At 48.8% G+C, this 27,320-nt stretch overlaps 1 protein-coding gene across 1 annotated transcript; it reads right to left on the reverse strand.

Moving 5' to 3' along the window:
* Positions 1 to 27,319, reverse strand: UHRF1BP1 (UHRF1 binding protein 1; the record flags this gene model as incomplete). The annotated part of the gene is made up of 21 exons (XM_021377552.1): positions 1 to 2,827; positions 3,278 to 3,393; positions 3,976 to 4,084; positions 4,887 to 5,152; positions 5,970 to 6,117; positions 6,222 to 6,376; positions 6,896 to 7,092; positions 7,324 to 8,876; positions 9,464 to 9,657; positions 10,179 to 10,320; positions 11,440 to 11,582; positions 12,082 to 12,246; positions 12,780 to 12,866; positions 13,239 to 13,416; positions 13,858 to 14,028; positions 14,601 to 14,741; positions 14,929 to 15,118; positions 15,300 to 15,391; positions 15,831 to 15,869; positions 17,146 to 17,308; positions 27,294 to 27,319. Coding segments are annotated over 21 exons (4,401 nt in total), but the record flags the coding sequence as incomplete, so codon positions are not given.

Raw genomic sequence — 27,320 nt, forward strand, 5'->3', positions numbered from 1 at the left:
TCACGAAAACAGTTTTATTTCACTATGGAAGATAACTTACATTTCTGAGCCCTGCTTTTACTTCTGGTTTCTATGCACGAGGCAGTTTCGGTGAAGGAAATGCCCGGTGATGCTTAGGAAGTTAAAGTGCATTTTCCTCTAGAGAACAGCCCCGACAGGCTGCTCTGGAACGTTCTTCCATCACACACAGCAACACAAATCCGACTTGTGCACCGAGCAGGGGACGGGTCACAGAACGCGCTCCAGAGAAAACAGCGAGGTTGTCTAACAGGAACCAGGAGGAGGGGAAGCAAACTTGCAAAAGGCACAGCACCAAACATCGGGGCCAGCCCAGGCAGAGTGGGCGGCGGGCGCAGAGCCCTCTGCCAAAGGCAAACTCTCCTCCTTTCCATTCATTTGTGCCCGCCCGCTTCCAGTTCCCAGAAGGAAGGTCAGGCTTTCACTGCCGCTGTCACAGCTGATGGAGGCACGGGCAGTCAGAGCTTGGCAGCACTTGAGCAGCACGGCCTGCCCCGAGGCTGTTCAAACCCAGCGTCCGAGCACTGGTTCCAAGAAAGGTCAGTCAAAGCCACCTTCAGTCTGATGGAGTCAGACACCGAATCACGATGATGACCTTAACAGTGACAGCACACAGTCACCCTCTGTCTCGTACGTACCCTCTTTTTCAGAGGGCAAGCTAACAAAGCAGCAAGGGATGCACCCAGCTCTCCACAAACCACAGCCAGCAGGCGCCTCCGCGCCCAACCCCGTGCTGCAAATACATCCCTACCGCCCCGAGAGGCAAAGGAGAGTGCAAATGACACCAGGAGTGTGTGAAAGTGCCTGCAAACTGCTCAGCAGCTCCAGAGCTGGGCACAGGGACAAGTATATCAGAGCAAACCGAGCTCCCACACCATTGCTTTCTTTTGCGTAGCTCCCAGGCCTCAGCTACTCATGGCTTGTAAATCAGAGGCTGTTCCTTGCATAGCAAGCAGGATTAAAACCTTCTATTACTTCATCTAATCTAATTACAACAAAGTAATGCTTACACACACACACACCAAAAAAAGAAAAATCCAACAGAAGAAAATTTTGGGAACTGTGTGCCTTCACACAATCAGAAAACACACCTGGAAAAATCCAACGCCTGAAATACGTGGAACTCCCCCGAACTCTGCACGCAGTACAGATGCTACATTTAACGGGCAGGGATGGGCATTCACCCCGAGCACAGATGGGGGTGAAAGTTCCTCCATCCTGTACCAGAACAGCACCAATTCTCCTCTGTAACAGCTTCTCCCTTCACGACCAACTCCTGCCCCTCACGGCTGCTCCTCATTCAGCACGTAGTCCTGTCCTACCCGGTCCAGAAAGAAACCACACACCTGGTTCCCTGCAGCCACGGATTTGATCCTTGCACTTCATAAATTACATTTCCTTTCTTAACTCTTAAAACGAGTGCTTATTTCCCCTTTTACCAGGGTTCCATTTCTTTTTCCATCCGCACTTTCAGAGGCAGCTTCTTTACAAATCAGACCAGTCCCCCATTCAACCGCACAGACCTGAAGCAAGCTGCTCCAGGGAAGGTAAGAATACAACCCCTGCTCATTTTCACCTCCATCCCACAGTGAGCAGTTAGCAGCCTCAGCCTCCACCCAGGGGGCCCTGCTCAGCACCCTGCTCCTGACCCACACACCAGCATCCCTGTTCGAAGATATTTAAGAGTGGGCATGAGCTCAGTGCTATTAAAAATACGTGACCCTGCAGGAATGCAGACAGCTATTTCTTGGTGTTCCCTGTCTCCACCGGTGCAACTTGGGAAACAGAATGGTTTAGGGACACCACATGTCCCAGAGGAAACACAAAGGTCTCACTCCACGGTTTAGCCAACTTCTGTCACCCCTATTCTTTGACTGTAAAATTAAAGACAGATTAAACAGCACTTGGTAATGAAATAATGAATTCCTCCGTGCTTCTGCATCAATAAAGCCGAACACTGCAGGACTGAGAATGAACTAGACTAAGCCTAATATACTCCCACTTCTTTTCCCTGCTGGTGGGAAAAGAAACCTGAAGGAATTCCTTTTCTATCCTGGCCCTGTTCTTGAGGGGTTCATGAGCTGTAGCTCCCTTCCTCCACACGGGGAAATCCCGTCTGCATCTCCCACCCCCACTGAGCTCAGTTTCTGTCTCCCTGTGACAATACACACGCTTTCACATCAGAGCTCCGAGCCACATTTTCTGCCCTACCTATTCTCTGTCTCTCCTTGATGCGGTGAATTTAACTGTACTCCTTTTGCTGTGTTCTTTGGCATGTCTCACTGAGCAAGAACACAAAAAGGAAGGCTGAAAAAAAAAAGCAGAAATCCTAACGCCAACCATCTCCAGACAGAAGGGCTGAAAGCAGACTGTCACCACCACCGCGTGGATGAAGAGGCACAGTGTCCCCACACCAACTTCAGACCTTTTGTTTGCAGACTGAGCGCTGCCCTGGTTCAGTGACAGGTGGTAGCACCATATTGCCAGGACAGAGGAAAGCGGCGGCTCAGCCAAGCTCTGTCCTTTCTCCCTGTACTAAGAGTATTTTGCAGTCACAGTTGGTTTCCATTCTTTGCGATGATCAGTCTCCAGGAGGTTGACCTGTTTAGCAGCAATGTAATCAAACTCGCCGCCTTAGTGCTGGTGGTGGTCTCCACTCCTCCCGAGCAGCTGCAGCCTATTGTCAGAGCTCAAAGAGGGGATTGTATTTCCTAATTTCCTGCAGAAGGCGAGCCTTGTCCATGTTGGCTTCTGCAAGGGCGATTTTCATGTTCTGAAGCTCTCTTTGCAATTCTGGCACTTCCTTTAACTACAAGAGATGGGAAAAAAAAAAACAAAGCAGGAGTTGACAAAGGTAAGCAGCAGGGCAGACCTAACTGCACTGATCTACAGAAAAGCTTGCTGACGGTGACCCAGTTTGATTTGCAGGAATAAGTACTTGCTAACTGGTGCCTGAGGACTTCCATACCTGTCACCAGAGTCACCTCAGGCTGCCAGTGACTCATTTCTCATCACTATTTCTTCTTAAGACTTCTCTTCACATTTCTAGCCATAGGAATAAGACCTGCAGCAAGCTAGCTGGTCCCTTATTTCTCTGAATGCCTGTAAAAGGAGGTACAGACTGCCTTTGTGTGCGCTCCCTATCTGCAACACACCACACCTACCAGTAACTGCAAACAGATGCAGACAAAAGACTTTGTTTTCCAGCCTACTGCCAGCTATCTAGTTGTCTAGACAGCACCAGGCAGCAGTGACTCACCTGCAGTCCACGTATTCCTCCTGTTGGTGCTGCCAAGACACACTCTGCAGGGGCCTTCTGGTCCTGAAGAACTGACACAGGTTTTTCCAGTTTCGGTGAGCCCTCCCCTTGTGGAGCTGGAAAAAACAGCATGGAAAATATTTCAGGTGTAGATATTTATATGACAGGATTCTTAGGACTATAAGAAAAACTTTGATGTTCTTTTTTGTCTTACACGGGAAAAAAAAAAAATATATATATATATAAAATCCCCATTTTAAAATGGAGAAACTAAACCATGGGAAGATACAGAAATCTGTCCTGACTGTATGAGCTCGAGGAAACACCAGGCATGAATTCAGGCTGCTGGTTCACTGTTTTAGGTATTAACCCATTCTCCCCGAGGTATCAGATTTTCTGTCGAAACAATAGAACAAAAGCAGTGAGAACTAGAGAGTAGGAATGCCTACAGCCAGCGACGAGTACTGCAGAGCAGCCAAAGGCTGCAGATGCTTGCACTAAAGACAGAAGATTATTTGCCCATTCTGGCAGAAGTGACTGCAAGAATCAGAATTAGGGACAGCCCACACAACAGAGTCCATCCTTCCCAGCAGCAACCATCATGTTTCAGCTCCAGCCTCCTCTAGGATCAGGCCCAGCAGAGCACTCTACCTCCAGCAAGGCCTAGAGGATAAAACACATTTCCTGACATTTCTGACCTGTTAGGTAGAAAACTCCATCATCTCTGCGCTTCACGAGGACGTGATCTATTGCCAAGGTGATAGGAACAGGGCCAGGGGAGGTGGGGTATATCTGGGGGCTGTCATCCTGAAAAATTAAAACAAAAAAAAAAGGCAGAAAAAGAGATTAACTGCTGTGACAGCTCTGGCAACAGGCAAAGGGATCCCCTTGCCCCCAGCCTTCACAGGAGGAACATTACCAACTGGCAGCACTGCCACAGCTCACCAAGGTCACTCACCGCATGGAAAAGCCTGGCTTTATTTACACAGAGCTGCACGTGAGACTTAATTTGTGCAAAAAGGACCCTCACAGATCACAGCACAGTTCTGCCACATCCGTAACAAAGGCTGGGGAAGGCCTGTCTCCCGTGAGACTACTCTCACAGTTGTTCTGCAAATTCCTGATTCAAAAACCTATTAAAATGAAGCCAATATCTCTAAGTCTGGAGATCTTCATGTCGCTGTGGTTCCTGCTTGCCAGTGGAGCAAACTTACTGCTTTCAAAAAAAGTCAGTTTTGTCTCCCTCTAAATGTTAACCAGCTCTTACATAATGTGTTTTTTTTCACTCATAATTCTTTACACTTTTACCGAAAAGGTCAAATAATTCTCACTTCACACAAGCACTTGGGGAAGAGGTATTTAATTCTCTTTCCCTTGATCTTGCAAATAGGTCATCAGCAAAGCTGGGGAGAGAACCTGAATGTCAGGCTCGTGCTTCTCCACAATCTGAGCTTGTGTTGCCCATTTGTCCATTAGAAACAAAATAAAACACTATCAGGGAAACAGAACCTTTGCAGAAAGCCACAGCAATCCCACAGCATCCTTTCCCAAGCAGAATATTGCAGGTGAGCTTTACTCAGGATACCACCTTGGCTCCCCGTACACCCACCTTCAGTGTGATTTTGGCATCCACGACTTCTATCTCCATGGGGATCACCTCTGGGATAATTTCATCCTCAAGGAAGGGGCCGAGGTTGGTAAGGGAGGACATGAAGAACTCTGCCGTGTAACTGTGGACCAGCATTTGAAGGAAGCCGTTCTGAACAGCAAGGGGGGAATGCACAGCAGCATTAGGTCCTGCTTCAAGACGCAAGCACACTGCTGGCTGGGTCCTAGCAGCTTCAGGGGCTGAAGGCTTCTCCACGTCTGCATCTCCTGAAGCAGAAAGAATCATGGAAGCACAGAATCATTAAGGTTGGAAAAGAGCACTCAGACTGCAGTCCAGCAGTCAACCCATCACCAAAACGCCCACTAAAGCACGTCCCTCAAAGACCTCACTGCAGGAGATGGCATCAGCAGTGAGCTATATGGTCAGAATGGGTATCCTGAGAAGCCCTTTGCTTGAACCAAGTCAAATTCACAATGGCAGCAGTCTGAAACCACCTCTCACAAGAAACCAGACCAGGTTTCAAAACATTAGGAGTTCACATCACAGAAGCTACCCCGCTGATCCCTCAGACCCATCCACCTCTCTCACCATCTCAGCACATTTGAAAACTGGCCTTCATTGAGCATTTGCAGGAGTTGAACCTCACCCCTCAGCCTCCCAGAGCTGAGCACCACCACCCAACCTCGTACTCGTTGTGCCCCCTCGTGGCTATAGGCAGCATGGATAAATCACAGTCTTACCATGTTTGCACTTACAAGTTTGGGGTTGCAGCTGCCTCTGTGCTTTTCATTTGTTTGTTTAAAACTCGAATACATCTGCAGGGAAGTCCCCCAGCCCAGAAGGGTTATTCTCAGGGCAGTGATAATTTGGGGTTTCCCTAGGTAGCTTTATCCCTCTTTTTGCTAATCTGATGCATCCTAGAAGAAATTTAAAAATTCCCTATTGAGGATGAGAGTTTCACTGTGCTGGACACCGTACAGCTTGACTGTACAGGCACTTCAGCTTTGTGAACACAGAAGTTAAAATGGAAGATTCCTTGAGAGTGGCTGACACACAAGCCAATTGTAAAAGCCAGAATCTTACCCACGTAGCCACGCAAGTATTGCCACATCCCAACATTGTTCAGCTGCTCTGGAACCACGTTCATGACTTGCAAAGCAACAGACAAATCATCACCTCGTGCCTCTATCCCACAGTTCACCTCGTTCATCTTCAGTACAAGGACAGACACCTGAAACGGCGAGGGACAAACTCACTCAGTGAGACACCACCACATGGTTCACTTCAAGACCTGGTGAGAGACAAAATCACAGCGAGAAGGAACAAAGCTCTGACCAGCTGCAGGCTGGGCTCCTCTGCGCTCTGCGAAGCCGAGCTGTTTATTTCAGGATACACTCCACCCTCGTCCTCCGCCACCAGGTTTGCTCTGCTGCCTGCATTGCTATGAACCCGGAGAAGATGCCCTGAAGGGAGAGGGTCCAGGCTGGGCTCTGAAATAGAAGTGACAACAACAACAGCTCGGTTCTTGTTTCTTTTTCTGGTTTTAAGCAGTCCTGGTCTCAGCATCTGCCCTAATCTCACGATCTATCAGCCTAAACCACCCTCCAGAGAATGCTTTCCTGTTCCTTGGATGAATCTAAGCAATGTGCAGCTGAAGAACATTCACTGCAATGCACAGTGCACCCTACTTCCAACCATTCTTTATGAAACCCTTCCCAAAAGCTGTGGGACACCCGCCCACCTGCACACCGGCTCTCACTCTAGTTTGGCCAAATGCCTCAGAATAGCACTGTAATGGTGCTGGGGGCACCCTCCCCACTCATTAACATTCTTCATCTCAAAAAAAGGCATCTACAAAAGCAGGAAGAGCCACTGTGGGTGAAACGCTCATCATCTTCAAAAAGAATGAGTGGCACAAGCGAATCCCATAAGAACACAGCGTGAGCCAGAAAACTGCTGGCTGGTGTGAAATAAGAGTGGGGCAGAGGATACAGCTGGACCCTGGTTACCAGAGTCTGTGAGCATTACAAAGCCATCGCTGCCATCGCTGTCCACAGACAGCCCATCCTCGGGACCACTCCCATCCACAGACGTGGCATCAAAGGAATGCTGCGATGCCGTCCTCTTCATGGAGAAGAAACGCATCCGGCTGCTGCCACCCCCGCCTGGAGTCACTGCTCCCTCTTCTGCTTTGGGCACAGAATCCCTACAAAACAAACAGACAAACAAAAGGATAAAGGCCACCAGCTTAGCGTCAGGATTACACAGGTGCTGCACTAGATTCTGCATGCTTGCAATGCAGGCTTTAGTGTACTTATATTATCCCCAGGAGATGAAGGTCTAACATCTCTCTGGTCCAAATGGTTCAGAGAGAGGGAGTGGCTGGCCTCCATCTTCCCTCCCTCCCAGCAGCCCTGCAGGAGGATAGTCCACTCACTTGGCTGGGGGAAGAGAGAGCATTTTCTGCACGGTAGAGGTCATCTTCTCCCGGCTCAAGCTCAGAGCATCTTTTGTTATAGACATAGCTTCTTTGGTGAGGTCCATAGTCGCATGCAGAGCTTCCTTGGTGGCATCCTTTGTGATATGCAGTGCACTAGACAGCTCCACCTCTAGGTTCTTCAAAGGGATGAGTTCCGCTTGGCCATTGAGAGTGATATTTCCTCCTCCCAGGGGCCCGGCACTGGTGGAGGTTGGGCTCGTGGGGAGGGCAGCAGGGCTCTGAGGATGGCTGTGAGGCTCTTCTGCTCTTTCTGCAACCAGGGCTTCCACAGCTTCATGTGCTTCCTCTATCAGACCTTTCTCCTCCACGCTCTTACTTTGGGGAGTTGTACTCAGAGCTCCGTCACTTGCAGATTTTGGAAGCCTCTCCAGCGGCACACTGGTTACACTGGTACCTGTATTTTCAATCTCATTGTCCTCTGGGACCTTTGTGGTACTGCACATTCCCTTTTCTGAACTGGTCTCAGACTTCAGCTCCTTCTCTTCAGCTGCCAGTCCCTCCTTGCTGTCTGAAGGTGAGAGCTCTGACTCTATCAGGCTTGTTGTGTCTGAGTCGAGGGATTTGGGTTCCACGCAGGAGCCTGGTGCAGGGTTCATGAGTAGGGCCACTTCAGCACTGTGGAACATAACTCCTACAGAAGCAGACATGGGATCTAGAGGACACCCAATCACCTCCTGGGTATCTTGGGTCAACTGCTCCTGCAGTGTTTGCAGAACTTCTTTCATCCTGAGCAGCACCAAGTATTGGTAGTGGTTGAGACGAACTTTGACGTGAACAGAGGAGGACAAAAGCACATGGATATCAGCAGAGGCTTCCAGCTCTTTGTCATCTACTCCATCATCAAGTTCACACTCAGATTCTCCCAGAGCATCCATCGTCTCTGGAACCTTGTAGATGTTCTTCAGATCCTGGTCAGTTCTCGATCTTTGACAAACCCCGTGTTCTCTGGAAAGGTTCTCATTCTTGGAGTGGTTGCTAAAACTGGCAGAAGGTTTGATTTTCAAATCGGAGACAGATGATTGCTGTCGTTTAGATATCTGAACTTGCCCCCATCTCTTGGGAAGACAGGCCCAAATGGAAAGGGGGAACGGGTCAATAAAGCTAAGGGCTCTGCCCTTTGAGCTCTCGGCACCCTCAAAGTCCAGGGAAAGCTCAGTGAAATTCACAGACCACAGATCTTCAGAGGCAGAGGTTTTGCGCAGTGGCTGAGGAAAACCCATATACTTCTGAGGTCTATCATCCACCTCATAGGCATGGCGCAAGAAAAGGGTATGGAGGAGGTTAAAATTGTCCTGAGACCTTGGGAACTGGGTGTAGCTGGAGTGGAAGAATTCTGAACCAGCAAATTTACGGAAGAGGCTCTGGAGGTCCTGGCAGCTGCAGAAGGGAGCATGGCGGGTGTTGGTGGCAGTCATCTCTGATGCGCGAATGCAGAGTGACTGCGGACGATCCTGATGGTCAGAGACTTTCTTCTCCACAGGGATGCTGAGCTACAAGAAAGACAAAGATGTTACAAGTAAAGCAGCAAGAGGGGAAATGAACAGAACCCCATCCTGGCCATTTACACAGAAAGTCAGCTGTGGAATATACAAACAGCTGAGATGCCGTGGTCACTACTAACATCCCAAGAACTGGACTAGACTCTCACCACATTCTCATCTGAGAAATCAAATAAAATTTACAAATCAGGGAAGAGAAATGAGACACAAGGAAAATATCATCTAGAATAGTCAGTTGCAAATGCCATAGGATGTCAATGCAACAGACACACTGGGAACGGTATGAGAGTCAAAGCAACTTCCAAAGTCCAGAAAGCAACTTCTGGTTACCTGAACCAGCAATTTCTCCTTGAAACTGCTTTCATAAATTCTGACTGGTCTGTCTATTCTGAATTAGAACTCAAACGCTTGTTTTACTGCCCACAGATGAAAACAAAACCAACACAAGCAGTGGACAGAAGAAAGGTGGAGGTTTTGTTTGCTCATCCTGGACTCCAGCTGTTTCCTGGTCTCATGTTACTTCTGCAACAGAGAGGGAGAGACCTTGAAGACTGTGATAAGGAGGAAATGAATGGTACCTTCAGCCGGAAGCCATCCAGTCGGACATCAACATGCTCGTCACGTTGGCCTGAGTCCTCCAGCTTGTAGATGGCTTTGAACTGCTCCAAGCTGCGATAAAGATCCAGACAGAAGAGGTTTATCCAGAGCATGCTTGCTGTATCCAGGGTAAGCGTCAGACCATTCAGCTGTACATACAGGTTTGGGCAAGGAACTGGAACAAAACAGAATCCAAACAGATTAATAATAGCAGCAAAGACACTTCAAGCACTCTGCAGCTCAGCGTGCCTGCACTGAAAACACCAAAGCACAAGGCTTTAACATCCACCTCTCAGTGAAAGTGAAAAGCTGAGAAGCAGCAGAGAAGTGATGCGTTCCAGTTCTCACACCAAGCCAGCTGCAGAGCACCCAGAGCTCCCTGGGGTCCCCACTCCAGTGTGGATCAACAAAGCAGAACCCCAAGCATTAACCAAAGCAGGTCCTTCAATATCCTTTTGGGTTCATTGTTTTTCAAGTACAACTTTCCCTCCACATTTTGCACCAGGCAAACTCTATAGCACTATCTCAAAGATTTAAAAAATAATAATTTAGAAAGGCAAACGTGCAAACATCAGGAAACTGGAAGGACGTGGACATCCAGAGAACCTTCAAAATGGTTAACGCACCTAAGGAATTAAAATATTGACTGGTTTTTAAAGGAACTTATGAAAGAAGGTGCTAACCTTGGTGTATTACCTGGAAAATCTTGATTGTCTGGGAAGTAATACTCTGTGAATTCAATATGGATTGCAGAGACCTGATCTGGTAGGTTGAGGAATTTTCTACTACACGAAAGCAAGGTGGAAGGTTTCTTACTATGCTGACCAGCTGTGGAAACCTGAAAACACAAATGGTATGCAGCTGTGCAGAACCTGTATTTGGCAAAAGAAAGTGTCCCAGTAAGCCTGCAGTCTCCTACATTCAATTTGTCTCATTTACACATCAAACACACTCAGCTTTCCAGTAATGATACAACGTTTTTCTGCCTGCTAATACTGTCAACTCCTCTCCTTCGAGGGAATTCAGTTCTTTTTTTATACATCTATTCTTCCAGTATTTAAAAGGGGATTATAAACAGGAGGGGAATCAACTTTTTACAAGGGTAGATAGTGATAGGACAAGGGGGAATGGTTTTAAGCTCAAGGAGGGAAGGTTTGGACTGGATGTCAGGGAGGAGTTCTTCACAGAGAGAGCAGTGAGGTGCTGGAACGGGCTGCCCAGAGAGGCTGTGGATGCTCTGTCCCTGGAGGTGTTCAAGACCAGGTTGGATGGAGCCCTGGGCAACCTGGGCTAGTGCCAGATCTGGAGGTTGGTGGCCCTGTCTGTGACAGGGGGGTTGGAACTTGATGATCCTTGGGGCCCCTTCCAACCCAAACCATTCTATGATTCTATGATTTATATCCCAGGTCACTGCTATTAAGAGCCATAACGATCAGATTTAGGTGACGTGAATAAACAGAACCCAAATCACTTTCTTCAGGATTAACAGCACGTCAGTAAATGCTTTACAGTATCTGGTACAGATCGTGCTCTCACAATGGGTACAGGGTGTATGGACGCAGGGTCTGATCCACTCTAGTGATCCTTTCTGTCCTGGGTCAGAAAGCATGAGGGCAGATGTATTCCTCCTCTGTCAAAAATCCATATCCTCACTAACTTCTCAAATGCATCAAATCTTTTATCTCGGGCTTGCCTAAGGAAGTCTGAAAGTGAACGCGAACACAAAGAGCACAGAAACTCTGTGGTTCTGCATGCAACTTCCTCTGAACGTGACAATTATCAACACTTGATGCTTGTTTTCAAAGCTGCGCGTGCAACACAATCGTGGCATTCGGGTTCCTCGGTTGCGGCATGTTGATTGGCCCAGAGATTTGTGCTATTTATTTGCATCATACCCAATTAAATTTCTTCAAACAAAAATGACACGGACATCCCCGGGCACTGCTCAGAGCCCTACCTGGTGAACATCCAAGTCGTCCACGCGCACCACCACACAGCTGGATCGAAGCCGGTGCCAGGGAGGGTGCCGGAGTTGGGGCAGACTTGAGGGAGGCCCACGGCCCTTCTCAAAGGGGCTCTTATGAGGACTCAACAATGCATCTGTGGGGATGGGAAAGCAGAAGGGTTTTACTCAACGCCTTTGTAATGAATGTCACCATCAGCTCCAACACAGATGCGCTTACAGAGCAGAAATAACAGCCCCAGAATTAGAAACAGATGGGCACAGTGAGGCAGGAAAAAAACCCAACGCTTAGTACTTGTAAAGGAAACACATCATGAAAGAGCAGCGTGATCTGCAGCAACAGAGGAAGTTCTTCAGCTACACTTCAGCTACCTTCTGCTGCTCAGGCTATTTCATTTACTCATTATACATTGACTTAAAGAAGACAAAAAATAAGCTAGGTCTGTCCATTCTTGCTGCAGTATTATTCCAATATGGCATCCATTGTACTTTGCCATTAAATTTATAATTTTTGGTGTGCTGTGCATTTCTGCATGACAGATCAAGCTGCTAAGTCAGGGAAAGGGAGCTAGAGATGTTGCTGGAACAACTGTTACCATCTCCAGCTTTACCAGGAGTTTCATCAAACATCATTACCTGGTTTCTTTTTGAAGGGAGAAAGTGGAGTCTTGGTGAATGCAGCATCCATTTCTTCGTAATGCTTCTCAACCTTGCCCTGAAATTCACTGACCAACCTTCTTGCCCACTGTCCCCGCGTCTCCATTGCCTCACTGTACCTCACCCAATGCTTGCAGGCTTCTCCTGCATTAAAGTAAACATACCGGCTTTAAAATGAGGTTCCTGGATACTCACAACCCTCTTGTTCCCCTTAAACCAATATCAATCTTTAAAGCATTCCCCTTGGTTGATATCACATTCTGGTGCTACCCCCGCCAGTGTTTGAAATACAAGTGCTGGGAAGAATGCCATGGTGACACATTTTCTTGCATCCCTAGTTAACCACAAACACATTTTCTCCTGGGATACAACCCTTTCAAATTGATTAGGTAGATGTCAGAACCAGGTCCAGACCTTAAGCAACCAAAAGGAAATCCAAAGTTCCAACTTTATGGTTTTATGACAGGCAGCAGCTCATTCCCTTCTTTGCACTGTCCTCTGCCAACAACTTGTTATTCTTCCATCAAGAGGTAAATTAGATTAACCCTGCCCATAAGGATTTAAGATCCAGGTCCTTTGTGTAGCCCTTTCTTCTTGTCCTGCCTGAAGCCTCACAGCATCACCATTCTTCAAGTTCTTCTCTCTCTTCTCAGGCTGGAAGGACACACACCTCTTACCTGCCCTATGGAAAGGATAATAGTCGAAAGCCATCCGCCTGAAGGTCAGCTGCATTGCACCTCCCAGCATCCCGTGCTTCAAAGTGCCTGTGAGAAATGGAACAAAGAAAACTGTGATCAGCTCTGCAATTCAAACCCTGACTCAGGATAATTCAGAACAATGCTGCTTTTATTGCCATCACCGACTGTTACCATGGCTGGTATCTGCTTTTAAAGAGCTCTATCAAAATCTTGTCCTAGGTGAGGAAAAGGGGAGTCAAATTTAACAAGGCAACAGTTTATATCATAAGAACCAGACCCAGAATCTCCAATACCAAATTACAAGACCCCACTGCTTTCCAGGCTCCTGTCAACTATGCTTCTCACTGCAATTACCAGGAGATTTTCCAGAGGAAAATCCTCCTTCAAGAGAGAAGACGACTGGATTACTTTTTTCCTCCTGATTCTGCTCTCAGTTACCTGACTCTCGAGTGTGGCTGTCATCACAAATGTGCAGATCCAGGCGTGAGATGAGGAGGTGGTATGATGACTCTTTCATGTCATGTTTATCGAAGTACTGACCAATGCTAGTTGCATTTGGGCTGACTCCAAATGGTTGAGACCAGGACTGCTGGGTACTTGGAGCTGGTGGTGTGATCTGTTAGGAAAAAAACAAGCATGGTAAGAGCTCATCTTGGAAGACATTCTAAGACTGAGATCAAAAGGGCAAAGTATTCCTGACCCTCCTTCCATGTAATCTCACTGCACTACATGCACAGCCCTCCTTCCCCAGAGCTTCCACTACCAGTGATATTCCTCTTCCCCCTCTAAAAACACTTTTTGTCCTCTGCCCTATGTATTAATTTTATGACGTTCATCAAACAATTAATTAGAACAGGATTTTGGAAAAGAACATAAAAAACAAGTGGTAAGGGATGTTCAAGGTTACTGCTTAGAACAGCTGCTTTAAGACTCTCATAGACTGCTAAGCTATATGTAAACCAAAGAACAAAGGAGAACAGTTGCAAAAATTCAAGCGTTCTCTCTCTGTCTTTTCCTCTCTCCTGACAACCCAACATCCGAATCATGGCTCACTCACCTGCACTGAGTCTGGTGCCAAGCTCTTCCTCTGCTGAGCAGATTTCTCCATGGCTTCACTCAGAGACTCTGCATATTTCATCATTGCTTTCAGCTGAGAGTCTGTCAGCACCCAGAGAAGGTCGTCAAGGAGAAACATCAGCTTAGATGCCATCACATTGCAGTCTTTGGTCTGAAACAGCAAGAAGGTGTCAAGGACTAAGAACTGCTCACAGTACACTTTCCTCAAACACACAGAAGCTGTAGCACGAAGTAGAGATTCTGCTCTGAAACTCAGATGAGAGAGAAGTTAACTCATCTGGGGGATGCCCACATTGCTCTCATCTGAGAAGGAAAGGAGTCAAAGCTACCTTCTCTTTGGAAGGGAAATTGCTGGCCATTTAAGGAAGAAAAAAAGAGATGACAATTTTTTGCAACTTATCATCACATCCACTCATCATCACATTTCTGCTGACAGCTAAAAGCAAGGCTAGCAGGCTTCCAGCTCCCAGTAAACAGATGACAGATCTTCTTGGGATGAGAAAATGGATTTTAAATCTTGCTCCACACATATTATTCTCCCCTGGGAAATAAACTGCTTTGACATTTGGTTAGAACACAACTGTTTCCAACAGAAAGCAGAGCAGTACATCAGCTCAGACTCAGCACTTGTGAACCATTGCTGAGGGATGTGGGAGGAAATGTGCATCATCGCTGCAGCAGGCAGTGAGAATGCACCCTCCAAAGGATGGCTGAAACACTCACCCTTCTCTTGAGAGAGATCTGTATCCTCCCCTGGTTCGTAATGAGTCTCAGAGGAGTAGTAACAGGATCCTGATCACCATTGTCAGTTGCATCTGCTTCAATCCGTAGTGTCTGCCAGGTGAGTTCTTTGAACGTCAAAACCTACCCAGAAAGAGGAAAATAGGGAAATGCTGAGATTTTCATCAGCTGCCAGGATTAAACCGAACCCTTTAAAGATGCGGAATGAAACAAGGCCGCAGAGACCAGTCTAATACATCTATCTCTCCTCTGCAGTCCCTGCACAAAATCAGACATGCTCCAGGTCAGGCAACATCTGAAGGCTCTTTACCTCCCCTCTCTGCGGATCAGTGATGCGGGTGAGCCGCAGGTCGCTCTGCTGCCAGTTGGGGTTGACGCTGTAGCCTTGAAGCTGCCATAGCTCAAAAGAAGCATGAAAGGCCTTGGAGTGAATCTTGATAGTGATGGAATTGACAACAATAAACATCCCCTCCACGACCTTTTCAGCAAAGCCGTATTCACTGCAAAGAGAAGATCCTTTAAGTCATCAGGTAGAGACTGTGGTACGCACAGAGGTTTGTAAGCAACATTAGAACCACTAAAACCAGAACCCCCAGAGGTCAGTGGTTAATTGTCGAGAACAACAGCCCATACCCAAACCCCAGGATGTCAGAAAGAAGCCATGGGGCTCAGGGGGCTGACCTCTGGCCGGCAGCAAGAGCAATGGGAGACTGTCCATTGGGTGGCCGAGGCTCTTCACATGTTCGCATCTCTACCTCCACTTTATCCAGATACTAGGAAGACAAAACACAGGAGCAGTAAATACAAGACCAAGGCTCGAGATCAGCCTTACACCCTTAGCTCTGTGACTCTAGGGCCGCTATAACGCAGCTGTGCAGCCTCACGTCCCTCAGCCTCGTGCTGAAGTTCTCACATCATCAGTGCCAGAATTGTTGGGTAATCCAAATCCTCAGAAGTGGGGGAAAAATAAACTATAAAAGCCAGGCACAACGTCACCCTGAACTTCACCAAGAGCTCAGCCCAGCTGCACCCTGCAGGGAAATGGGAATCTCATGGGAGGTCACCCTCCTTCTAACAGAACTGTTCTCAGAATTCCCCCTCCCCCTGTGCTCTAAGGGCCTGGAGGCTTCAGGTCAAGATCTGAGCATGCACTTCACAGTTTCCTCTCACAGAATTATGAAGACAAGGAATGAACAAGAGAATGAACGTTACCAAACAGATCGGGTGCGTTTTCAGCTTTGTCCACTGGATCTGAAACAATAAAGGTAAGATGACAAGAGTTACCTTTGCACTGGAAAATTTAGGAAATCGTGGGGAATGATTTGAGCTCAAAGTTCTGCTCTGAGAAATGACCACTGTGACAGTCCATCATCTCTATGAAATCCAGGTCAAACAGGCTCACAAAGGCAAGTGAGAAGACATTCCAGCTGCCAGCCCTACAAGCCCAGCCTAGCTTTTGCATCTTGTATGTCATCATGAGTAATAGTTGCTCAGTAGGTCAAATTCAGATTCCTCCTCTTCCTTTATGGAAAATGTTCTTGTCCACACAGCATTTACAACTAATTGCTGCCGTTGCTGGAAGTCAGCTCACTCTTTTGAAGACTCAATACAACCCAAAAAGATCTTGTTTTATTTTACTGCAGCCACACTTATTCTGCAGTTCTTGTACAAGGAGAACAAATGTTCAGTACTATATTAAGCAGATCTGACTCTAAAAACGGATGGAACACATCAGATGAGTAAGACAGGTTCATTTCCATTGTCACTTGGCAGAGTAGAACCATCAGAGCAAGTCTCTTCCATATCCTAAAAAACTGTGCATTCAAGTAATGCAGCTATGGTTAGCACCAGCTGAGATTAAGCAGTCTGGCATTTCACATCAACTGAAAAAAAATCAATTTTGTGCTCTAAAAAGCACAAGGAGGAGAATTTCTAAGAGGGGTCAGAGTGCAAAAGTCCAACTGCCCATGCGTGCCCAATTCCAGCCATTATGCATGTGAACAGCCAACAGTGGCTGAATGAGTGCAGAGCATACAGCTTTTCACATGTGCCATTCACATATTTCTTAAGAGCTCCATTTTCAACAATGAAGACTTAAGCTCAATTTATTTTACAATACCTCACAGCATAATTAGGCTTTCAGGTAACTGCACTCCATTTGTCTCTGCTCCCTATTCCCATTGGAGGTCTGTGTTGATTCCTTAGCATTAAAAAAACAAGTCAGCGGGGACGAGGGAAGACACAGCTCTGCTATCAAAATAACAGGAAAACAGGAGGAAATGCTGAAACAGAAAGGTCTGTAAAACCCTAAAATGAGCAGGGAGTCATTCTCCACCACTTCTTCTAAAGAGCACTACCACATTATCAACTAAAACTAATATATACAGGCTTGATACAAGGAAAAGCAAGCATGCAGTTGAGCTGTGAGGTTCTTTGCCACGGCGTGCTCTGGATATGAAGTCAAGGGTGAATTAAAAGAAGGGTGTGGGTCAAACCCAGGGACAGGACCGCAGCCCCCTCTGCTCACCCTGATGGATGCTTTGTTGCAGTAGACCCGGGTGATAGCAAGCCAGGTGGGCAGCTCCAGCACATTCTGCAGCACCTCCTCATCCAGCTCCAGGTTGGTCAGCTGCCCCTGCCCCTTCAGGGTGCTCAGGTTGATTTTGTCTGGAGAGAGATTCTTGGTAAACCTACCAGAGAGGAAAGAAGAGACTTTCAAAACAACACCAAGCAAAGCTGCTGAGACCCAAGGAGCCTTTGGAAGGGGATGTTAAGTGAAAAGAATCTGCTTTCTTCTTTGTTTAAGCTTTTTGACATTTTTAGACCCAAGGCAAGTTGGTTTTTCCAAAAAAAAAAAAAAATCCCCCAAAAAACCCTTTACGTTTTGACACTTGAAGGGATTTTATTTTATTTTTCTTTTTAAATCAAATTCAAGGAACTGAAAATTCCATCTAAAGCCGTGGAAAGGCAGAATTCAGCAGAACTGCCTCAGGACACAAACAAAGCCAGGCCACAACAGAACAACTTTGCTCCCCCTAAGAGTGCCAAATCAGTGATGAAGTGCCCTATTACCCAGGTTTTTCTAGGTAATAAGGACAGAGGAAAGTAAAAGACCATTCATAAATTATTTGTATTGCAGTCTCTTCAAACAGCAGCCTCGCAAGCTCTCAGGTCAGCAACCAGGTCCATTGCAACCCAACCCTCAGCCCAAACTCCCATCCTCTCCGATGGCATCCAGCACCCTGCTCCCTCTGCTCCCAGTTCCTCCTCCAGGGGCTTATTCTGGGCACCACTCCTGCATGCAGCCTGCTATCTCCCTTACGTGCCCGAGATTTAAGTGCAACGGATGGAATGGTTCCAGCAGGGCTGGTGAAGAGCAGCACATTCTGTTGCCAACCTGAAAAACTCTGACGTCATTAAAAACACCACGGACCCAGCACACTGCAGCCCCTCACAAAGCTGAAGACTTCCTGCCAGCTGATTTACTCACTGCTGAAGCCAGAGCTTATTTCACACATTCCTCCAAGCTAATATTCATTCTAATTCAGCACAGTGCCCCAGAAAGCAGAAGAAAGACTCTATTGTCAGCACAAACGGGATAAGGCTGCAGTCACACGTCACCATTCTCTCTCCTCTCCCTGCACCTCCAGTGTGGTCTGATTCCCTGGGGAAGGCTTACAGGGCATCGTGCACCAAGCGCTGGCGCTGCTGAAGGGAGCAGAGGGGAGGAGGATGCAGAGCACTGCTGCTGGGATGACAATGGGCACAGCCACTGGGCCGTGCTACCAACCTGCCCCAGATGCCAGCAGCAGCTGCTTGTCCGCCAGCCCAGAGCAAACTGCAAGAAAAGCTCCTTTCCAAACTGAGCATTTTGTTCGCACAAATGGTGACGAGGTGCTGATGTCAGCCCTACATTACGACACAGCAACCTCCCCCAGCCGAGCAGCGTGCACAGCTCTGAGTCTGCCCGTTGCTAGGTGCTGCCTTCATCCCTCCTTCCTGGTGCTGTCTCCTGCTGCTGCAGAACCAGAGCCAGGCACTGTGTGATGGGCCACCTCCCTGAGCCAGAGGCGCTGCCGATGGAAGACCTGCGTCTTGCATTACACCCAATACCTCCAGAGGCAATATCTGCTTTGCCTTAGTGAAGCAGCTCTGTTGAAAGCTGTTGTAATCATGCTCACTCGAGCGAGAGGGTTCTGGGAATAAAACAATCACAGTGAGAAAAGCACCCGGCACTGTTAAGCTCACAGGGCTGAGCAGGGAGCGATCCGCTGCAGCAATCTGACATCTTCACCCCGGGCCGAGCGCCTGGGTGGGTACTGTAGAAACAAAATAGAAGACGTCTCAGCAGAGAACTGCTTTACTCAGTACATATGTGCATCAAAAATAACCCCGGGCACGCAGGGACAGGAGGGTGAAGCCGTGACACCAGACACTGCAGAGAGAGCGGAGTGAAACACGATCCAGCCCGAAACAAATGTTTGTGTTCATCTGCAGGGAAAGGCTGCAGAAATCCTGTGTGCGGATGAGGAAAGCACCACAGGCACTGCCAGACTCTGCCCAAGAGCCTCTTTCCAAAGGGATTGTAAGTGCACCAAAACGTGCTGTCCTGCCCCCAAAGGACAGCTCCCAGACCCCACCGACCGCAGAGCAACAGAAGCTGCAAGCATCATAAGCATAAATGTAAACCTGAACAAATTCATTCCCCCAAACCACACAGTGAAATTCCTGAAGCTCTGCCCATCACCACCTCCCTGCTCTCCGTTCATCCCTCTATAGGAATCTACAGAGGAAAGCATCCTCAGATGTGAGACACTTTGATGTATCTAACGCACGTTAGTGGGGCACGCAAAAGGAACAGAGACGACGTATGCCTGCAAAGCTGGAAGCTCACAGATGCCAAATTACTTCTTGAAAAGAACTGCTTTGGTCACTGTCACGGGAAGGGCAGAGCCTGAGAGCAGACAATTTTAGCTGCTTGTTGGCAGGCTTGCTGCATTCATACTCATCAGCAGTAACATTTTTGGCAGCATGGATTGCTGGCCTAGAGAAAAATGAATGAAACCAGTCGCTATTAGGAAAACTGACTGTGTGGGATAGTTGCTTTTTTTTCCCCCTAACTCTGGCTGAAGTCATGCAGCACTAAGCCAGTGAACTCACAGGACAGCGCTCCTTTTGAGCCTGCTAACATCACCATGACAAAAGTCAATGCAGAAAATCTTTTCCCACCCTTTAGAGAGTTGTCCTGCAGAGTCACAAAGGCATTCTGCAGCTGTGTACACAAGCACAAACGCATCCACTCCCATGCCATGAGCAATGTCTCCTCTCTGGCAGCATCTGCTGGCCAGCAGCTGACAGCCAACGGAGCATCCCAGTCACCTGCATCCATGGAAAGCCTTCGGGTGACTGACAAATCTTCCCGTATTTGCAGTTAAGATGACAGGAAAAACCAGCTAGAAGCTTCTAACAGATGTTACGAGGGGAGCCCTGCTGGGTCAAGGCTCCTCCTTACGCCGGTGGTTTGCAGAGATTTCCCTGCTGTCTGCTTTCCCCCATTTCTTCCCATTTTGAATTATGCATTACAGTTTTCAACCAGCAGACACGCAGCAGTGAACAGTGCCATCCTAATTTCTTGGCAGAATGAAGGCCTTGCTCTTTGCTAAGCAGCTAATGCCACCCAGATGAGGGAACCCTCAGCAGCTCCTTGGGATCTGGCCGAAAAGCACCGTGCTCTTTACAGGAACCCTTGGTCTTCAGGGATTCCCTTTGCTTTGCTGCCTCATCGCATGCTGTATGTGGGGAAGGCACAGGAGCATTCATCTGTCTGCTCCATCATCAGCTTGAGCACATGGACAAGAAATGATGCCACTCCTGCATGAAGGACTGCCCCATTCACCAGCTGGGAGATCCGGAGGCTGCAAACCCACTGACTGCAAGAAGGAGTCTTACAGCTGGCCTTAAGGCAGGCTCTAACCATAAATAAAAAATCCATGTCCACATGTGTAGCAGCCTGTCACACTGCATCCAACCAAACACACAGATAATGTCCAGTGAAGATGTTGGAGAACACAACACCTCTCTTTGGAGCCATCTCTCTCATCAGCTGCTGCCACATGGCACACGGACCCCAACATCAGCACATCTTCTGCCTCAGCCATCGTTTGCAATTACCCACTAATCACCACCCATTGTATGCAACCCGCACCCACACAGCAAAACACTCATTTCTATTAATATCTTCGTTACTATGGTTATCATATGTGAGAACTAATTAGCAGGACACCAGCGACCTTGATTTTATTTAGTGCATCTATTGGCAGGAGCAAATAACTCGCAGTAGTTGCCACCACTGCAGAGAGCAGATGGAAAAATACCCAAATCACAGCGAGCTGGGGAGAGGGCAAATAGTCAGCTGCAGTCTGAAAAGGGCCCAGCAGCAATGAGGGCTGCAGGGAAACCACTGCGGGCACGGTTCTTGCCTTGGGAAGGGTGAGAATGAAGGATGAATGCATGCTCTGAATGGGAACGCAAATCGTATTTTAAGCAACTATGACAGAAGAACTAGATTTAGTCGTGTAAAATCACTATATTCTAGCCAATGCGGATTTGCTCCTTGCCCAGAATCATTCCAGAGCCTTGCTGGGTTAGCTTCGGACAGGCAATCTCATGGGATTTCCATCATTTTGCTTGGGAAGCCCTACAATCCCCACATCTCTGTGCTCGGACGCTTCCTTTCATGCTAACCCTCCTTGTCTCACGAGGCGCAGAGGTCACGCTCACTTGGAGAAAAAAGTCACGAGTGGCAAAAGAAAAGGTCAGCGAGCTCGGGGGGGGCTTTCGAGGCAGACAACAGCAGAAGCTCTGACTGCAAAACACGTGTCTGAGGATGAACTGAAAGATGATTCTGGAGGAAATAAAACTGGGCAAGCGATCGAAACTTCTACAAAAAGGGAGGAAAACTGCTGCCTTGAAGGCACATGGGAAGAGGAAGAAAAGCCCTTTCAGGAAGCAAAGCCACACAAGTCGGTTTCATCCAACCCCAGTGCAATCTGCCTGGTCACAGCGTTACCCAGCACCAAGACGCAGATCTGCAGCCAAGGAAGAGAAATGAGCAGAAAATGAGACTAATTGATGCCCAGTGCTGTATGCATGAAGTATGGCCTCTAGTACCAATCCAGGTAGTACCCTATCCAACCTAATTAGTATAAAGGCATTTAGAATTGAAGGAAGTTTGATTGATACCTAACGAACTCATTGTCGAGATGATGGAATCTTATGGAAACCATCCCATGGAAACCCCCCCTGTGACTCCAGCTCTGCTGCACCCAGTGCTGGGGTATGCTGGGTGGGCAGGCAGCAATGTTTGGTCCCGCTGCAAGAAACCTGATGAGCTCACCCTATTCCAGCTGCAGAACACGCTCCCTGCACGCTGCATGCAACCAGACTCCAGCACCACGCCGGTCTGCTCCTTATCAGGTGAATTCAGCGTGCTGCTGTCTGACAATTTCAAGGCAGCAGTGGTACATACAATCCATGTTCTGTTTGTCCAAGCAAGGACTGTGCTGATAAAGGGCCAGACCACTCAACAGCCCAAATCTAAGGGCAGAGGCACTCCCACCACTAAATGCCCAAAGCAACACCTTATCAGTTCTCTTATCAGTTCCCTCAGCTCCCAGACCAGCGTTATCTGTTGCAATACAATGCAACGACAGCCAGAAGACTTAGAAATTCAATTCAAAGTGAAACTCTTGAGGACAACCAACGTCTCCAAGCAGATGAAAGAGACTGCATCATTCCCCGAAGGCTGCCTCCCCGCTCACACACCCCAAAACACTCTAAAAACCAGAAAAGGACTGAACTCCACATTAGGGAGATTTCTTACACCACCGCCAACTCCTTTGGCACTTGGAGATTGGTAAAGCAAAGCACACGTGAACCTGCTTGGGAAGGAGGCAGGGATGTCAGCAGGGTGGAACTGCACTGTGCAGAGGATCGGTTTTGCTATTTCCAGCTCGTTGGCCTGGAGTTCCAGGAGGTTTAAATGGCACTGCCCCATGAAGTCTGGAACACAAACCCTCTGCAGCTGCCAGGGAATTTCCCAAGACCAACCCTCAAGTGAGTAACAACGCACAGACAAAACGAGGAAGAAGCGTTTAAGCAAATACAGCATTTCCACTCCTTCATGCCAGGCAGAAGCCCCACTTCTCAGATTCTTGCGATCTGAGCCGCGCTTTTCTTTCCCAATGGCAGGAAGTCCACAGCGAGGACATAATTCAGAGTTGGTGGAGAAGGAGCCAACTCAAGGAGCCCCAGAGCAATAAAACACACCGAGGACAGCCCCTGCTGCGAGCAGACTGCTCGGTCTGCAGAGCACCGGCAGCGTGGGGAGCTTGCACTGCATCAGTGCAATGCTCCACCAAGCCCAGCTGCTGTGGGAAGATGCATGCAGCCTGAGTGATGGAAGTGCCATTTCTTTCTGCTTTAACGAGAGCCTATTTAGCATTCCAGAAACGGCACACGTTGCTCTCTTGAGCTGAGTGGAAGCAGTTGCAAGCACCTTGCGGCCAGCAGCTGACGGACGTTTCATCAAACAACAATTTGGCAAATTGCAGCACAGCAACCCTGATTAGCATTAGAGATTACTTTCTGTGAAAGATAAATGTCACATCCTGTCATGCGTACGCTCTCCTTCCCCACCCCTGTTTGAACAAGGAATTAGCAGCTGTTTATTAAGTAACTCTACAACACCTTGAGCTTTTGACTTTGCATACGGAGTTCCTCAATATTTAATTTAAAAAAAGAAAAAAAAAGAACCACCAAAAAGGTACTAGAGTAAGATAAGAAAACTTCCCCTTAAGGGCTGAGGGCTCTGCAGAGGGATCTGAATGGACGAGCTGAGTCCGGATGCACGGCATCCAGCCATGGGTCACAAGGAGCCCGTGCAGCAGTGCAGGCTTGGGGAAGAGCGGCTGGAAAGGCACCTGGTCAAACACTGGGCTCAGCTCCCTGCAGGACGAATGCTCAGATGAAGAGCAAGGAAGTTGACGAAGAGATGAGAAAGCAAAATACACGAGTGTGGAGAGAAGGAGGCGGAGGGGAGAGCCCACGGCCCTACAGGCACCAGGCAGGAGGCTCAGCGAGGAGGTGTCCGGCTCCTTTCTCAGGTGTCAAGCGATAGGACACGAGGAAAAGGTCTCAAGTGGCATCACGAGAGGTTTAGATCAGAATGAGGAAGAATTTCTCTACAGAGAGGGCAGCCAAGCGTTGGAAGGGGCTGCCCGGGGAGGTGGGGAGGTCTCCATCCCTGGGGGTGTTTAGGAAATGTGTGGATGTGGCACCGAGGGACACGGTTTGGAGATGGGACCCAGCAGCATCAGCTTGATGGTTGGGCCTGAGGACCCTGAAGGACTTTTCCAGCTGAGACAATGCTGTGATTCCGTTACCTGACTGAACAGAACGCACCCAAAGCAGGAACAGATGCTTTGCAGATGGGAAAGCAATGGCTGTTCTACCATCAATTTTTATCTGCTAGCAGCTTTGTGCTTTCACTTATTTCCCAGCTACCTTAGGCCAATTATGGTCTTCAGAAGGAGAAATTTCCCTGATCACTGAAGGAGATCACGAAATCAGCTCCAGCTAAAACTGTAACGTTAGTGCCAATTCCAGCAGAGTCTGTGTCCCAGGTGGGGGTCCTCTGGAGGTCCCTTCTGCCCAAATCATCTCACGGGACGCAGACTTCATCAGCCCATTCCCAGACATGATCTCCCTGCTTCTCTCCCTACCCACCACGTTCCTTCCATTTCTGGCAGTTAATTTAGAATCAAGGTCAGGAAACTGGAAGAACCTCAGAGGGTTTCTGCACCCCTGACAGTGGCAGCAGGCCCTTCTAAAGCAGAGGGTTTCCAGTACATCCTCACTGAACATCCCACCTCTCTGGGTGTCACTGCAAGGCCACAGCTGCAGCCCAGTGTTTGAGCACACAGCAACGCTGCAAAGCACTTCAGGATGAGAAATGAGAAGCAAACAGACCTGAAACCTCCCAGAGAAGCAGGCAATGCACACGGAGCAGAAGCAGCCCTTGCTTGGAAGGGGCAATAAGAAATGGATTTTTATGGCCAAGAAGGGATTCTGAGGTTCTTGGACCTGCGTTATTTCATAACACAGCAGCCTTATGCATCCCTAGCTAGGCGCAGTCTGCAGCACCCACATATTTCCAACTGCTAAACTGATCTAGAGGAAACTAAGGATACACTGCAGGCTAATGTGCCAGCAGGGGCTTTATCTGCTGCAAAGGTTACATGCAGCTGCAAACAGAAAGGGGAGGAGGCAAGGCAGTCTTGCCACGGCTCAGAGAGCTGTGAGCTGGACGTGCTGCGCTGAGATGCACTCCGGTTTACGAGGGGTCACATGAAAGAAATGTCATTCCTCCTGGCTGCCTATCTGACCTACATTTACACGCATCAAAGTGTTGCATCGTGCACGTGGTAACAAATTGTTTTGTTTTCTAGGATATATTTTTAGTTCTGCTTCTAAAACCTCCTTTATTTACCCCAAAAGGTGGCTCGAATACCGCGCTATGCAGCACAGTTCCACAGCTCCTCCCGTGCCTCATCCTCTGTACAGCACCTGCGTGGAGGAGCAAGTGACAACTGATAGGATCGATGGGGGCTGTGCAGCCCTGCACCTGCCGGGCACAGCTTGGCTTCAGCCTTCATCAGGAAGCTCAGTGTCCAAATATCGCCCTTCATTCAGCAGCTTCCAAAGCTGGGGAAGGAGGAAAACAAAGCAGCCAAGAGAAGCGAAGCAATGTACACGATGACAGAGAAATCCCTGCGATGAACATTGCCTCCTCCAAGTCCCAGCTCACACGCAGCACAGGCAAAGCCCTCCAAAAACACCCACAGCAGCTCTGCCACCAGTGGGGAAACTCAGCTTCACAGATCTCTGCAAGCTGCCACTGGCATCCCACGGGACACCGATGGCATTCACTCCGTCTGAACAGCTGGTGTGAAAGAACTCCTTCACATCTCCCTGGTCTTTCTGCCTCTCTGATCCCCTTCCTTGCAAATGTGCAGAGACAGAAGGAACAAAAGCACACGCCAGGCTTCAAATGAAGATATAATACAAGGAACAAGGAATTACTTCATATGCAAATGGAAAGCTGGAAATAAAGGCGGGTTAAAGATTCAGCGGTGAAATTCTTCCGGGCAAATGAGCATAGCAGAAAGAAAAACCCAAAGGGAGTGTGAAGCCGAGGTATCTGCAGCAAACGGAACTGGAATGGAAAAACGTCACCTTTTTAATACAATATCAGTGTTCAAAATGCATTCCTGCAAAGCACCCGCAATACTTAAGTGAGAATGGGGCAGAATCAGACCAAGCACCCCCAAATACATGCTGTAACCCTGGGCAAAGTGGCATGGAGAAATAAGGCTCAGCCTGCAGGAGCTGCTGCTCTCATCCACCTCTCCTCGCTACAAATCCTTCAGTGCCCCCCGAAGGTCGGGGAGCTGAATCCATCACGGACGTGCCATGCTTGGAGATGGAACGACACGAGAGGCATGGCGATGTGTGATGTCAGATAAGCAGAAATGTGGGCAACAAACCCAGCAGCAGGCCGTACTGCACGGAGCACTGAGCAACCGCCGCGTCTGGACCACCGCAGACGGACACTTCGTGGAGCTCGATTAAAGTTTGCAGGGATTCTTCCCAGGATCCAGAAGCTCTCAGCGCAGCTCCAGGGAGAGGACTCCCAGCGTTAATTCCTCACTCCAGCACCGATCCCATGGAATCCTGGGGAAGTTGCTACGATATTGTGCCCCTCGCTTTATAACTGAGTCTCTCTGTCAGAGGCACAGAGAGGACTCCATCAGCCCAGCTCACAGCGCACACAGGAGGGGCCACAGAAGCGGTCGCAGGGATGGACACCTCCCTGCGAGGACGGGCTGGGAGCCGGGGCTGTGCAGCCCGGAGAAGAGGAGGATGCGGGGAGAACTGAGAGCGGCCTTCAGTATCTGAAGGGGCTGTAAGAAAAGGGGACAGACTATAGCAGAGTCTGTGCGACAGGACAAGGGGAAAAGGGTCGGAAACTAAAAGAGGGGACTGGATATAAGGAAGGTTTTGCAATCAGGGCGGTGAGGCACTGCACAGGCTGCCCAGAGGCCGTGGTGCCCAACTCCTGGAGACCCCCACGGGCAGGGGACGGGGCTGTGGGCGCTGATGGAGCTGTGGGCGTCCCTGTGCACTGCAGGGCGTGGGACCTGATGGCCTTTACAGGTCCCCTGAACTCAAACGGTTCTACGGCTGTGAAGGCAGCGTGCCTCAGTCTCAGCGTTCCACGGCTCGGCACTGTGCGCACAGCGGCACCGCTCCGCTCCGCACCTCAGGGAAACTGAGGCAGCGGAACCCACCCAAGGTCAGCGCGGAGCCGAAAAAAAAGCCGCCATTCCCGAAACCCTTCGGCACGGAGCGCACCGCCCGGTGCCGCCTCTCCCCAGCCTCACCGAAACCGACAGAACCAGCCCCTGAACGCAGCGAACCCCGTCACCGCGCTCCCCACTCCTCCCTCCTCCGGGAGGGCCGGACCCCCCCGGCACAAACAGCGCGGCCATAGGGGCGGGCGGACCTCGTGCCCCCCCCCACACACACACACGGAGCGCCCCGCGGGTGCCTCACCGGGACAGGTGCTTCAGGATCTGTTTC

This window comes from Numida meleagris, chromosome 25 (assembly GCF_002078875.1).
Source record: "Numida meleagris isolate 19003 breed g44 Domestic line chromosome 25, NumMel1.0, whole genome shotgun sequence".
Classification (NCBI taxonomy): Eukaryota; Metazoa; Chordata; class Aves; order Galliformes; family Numididae; genus Numida; species Numida meleagris.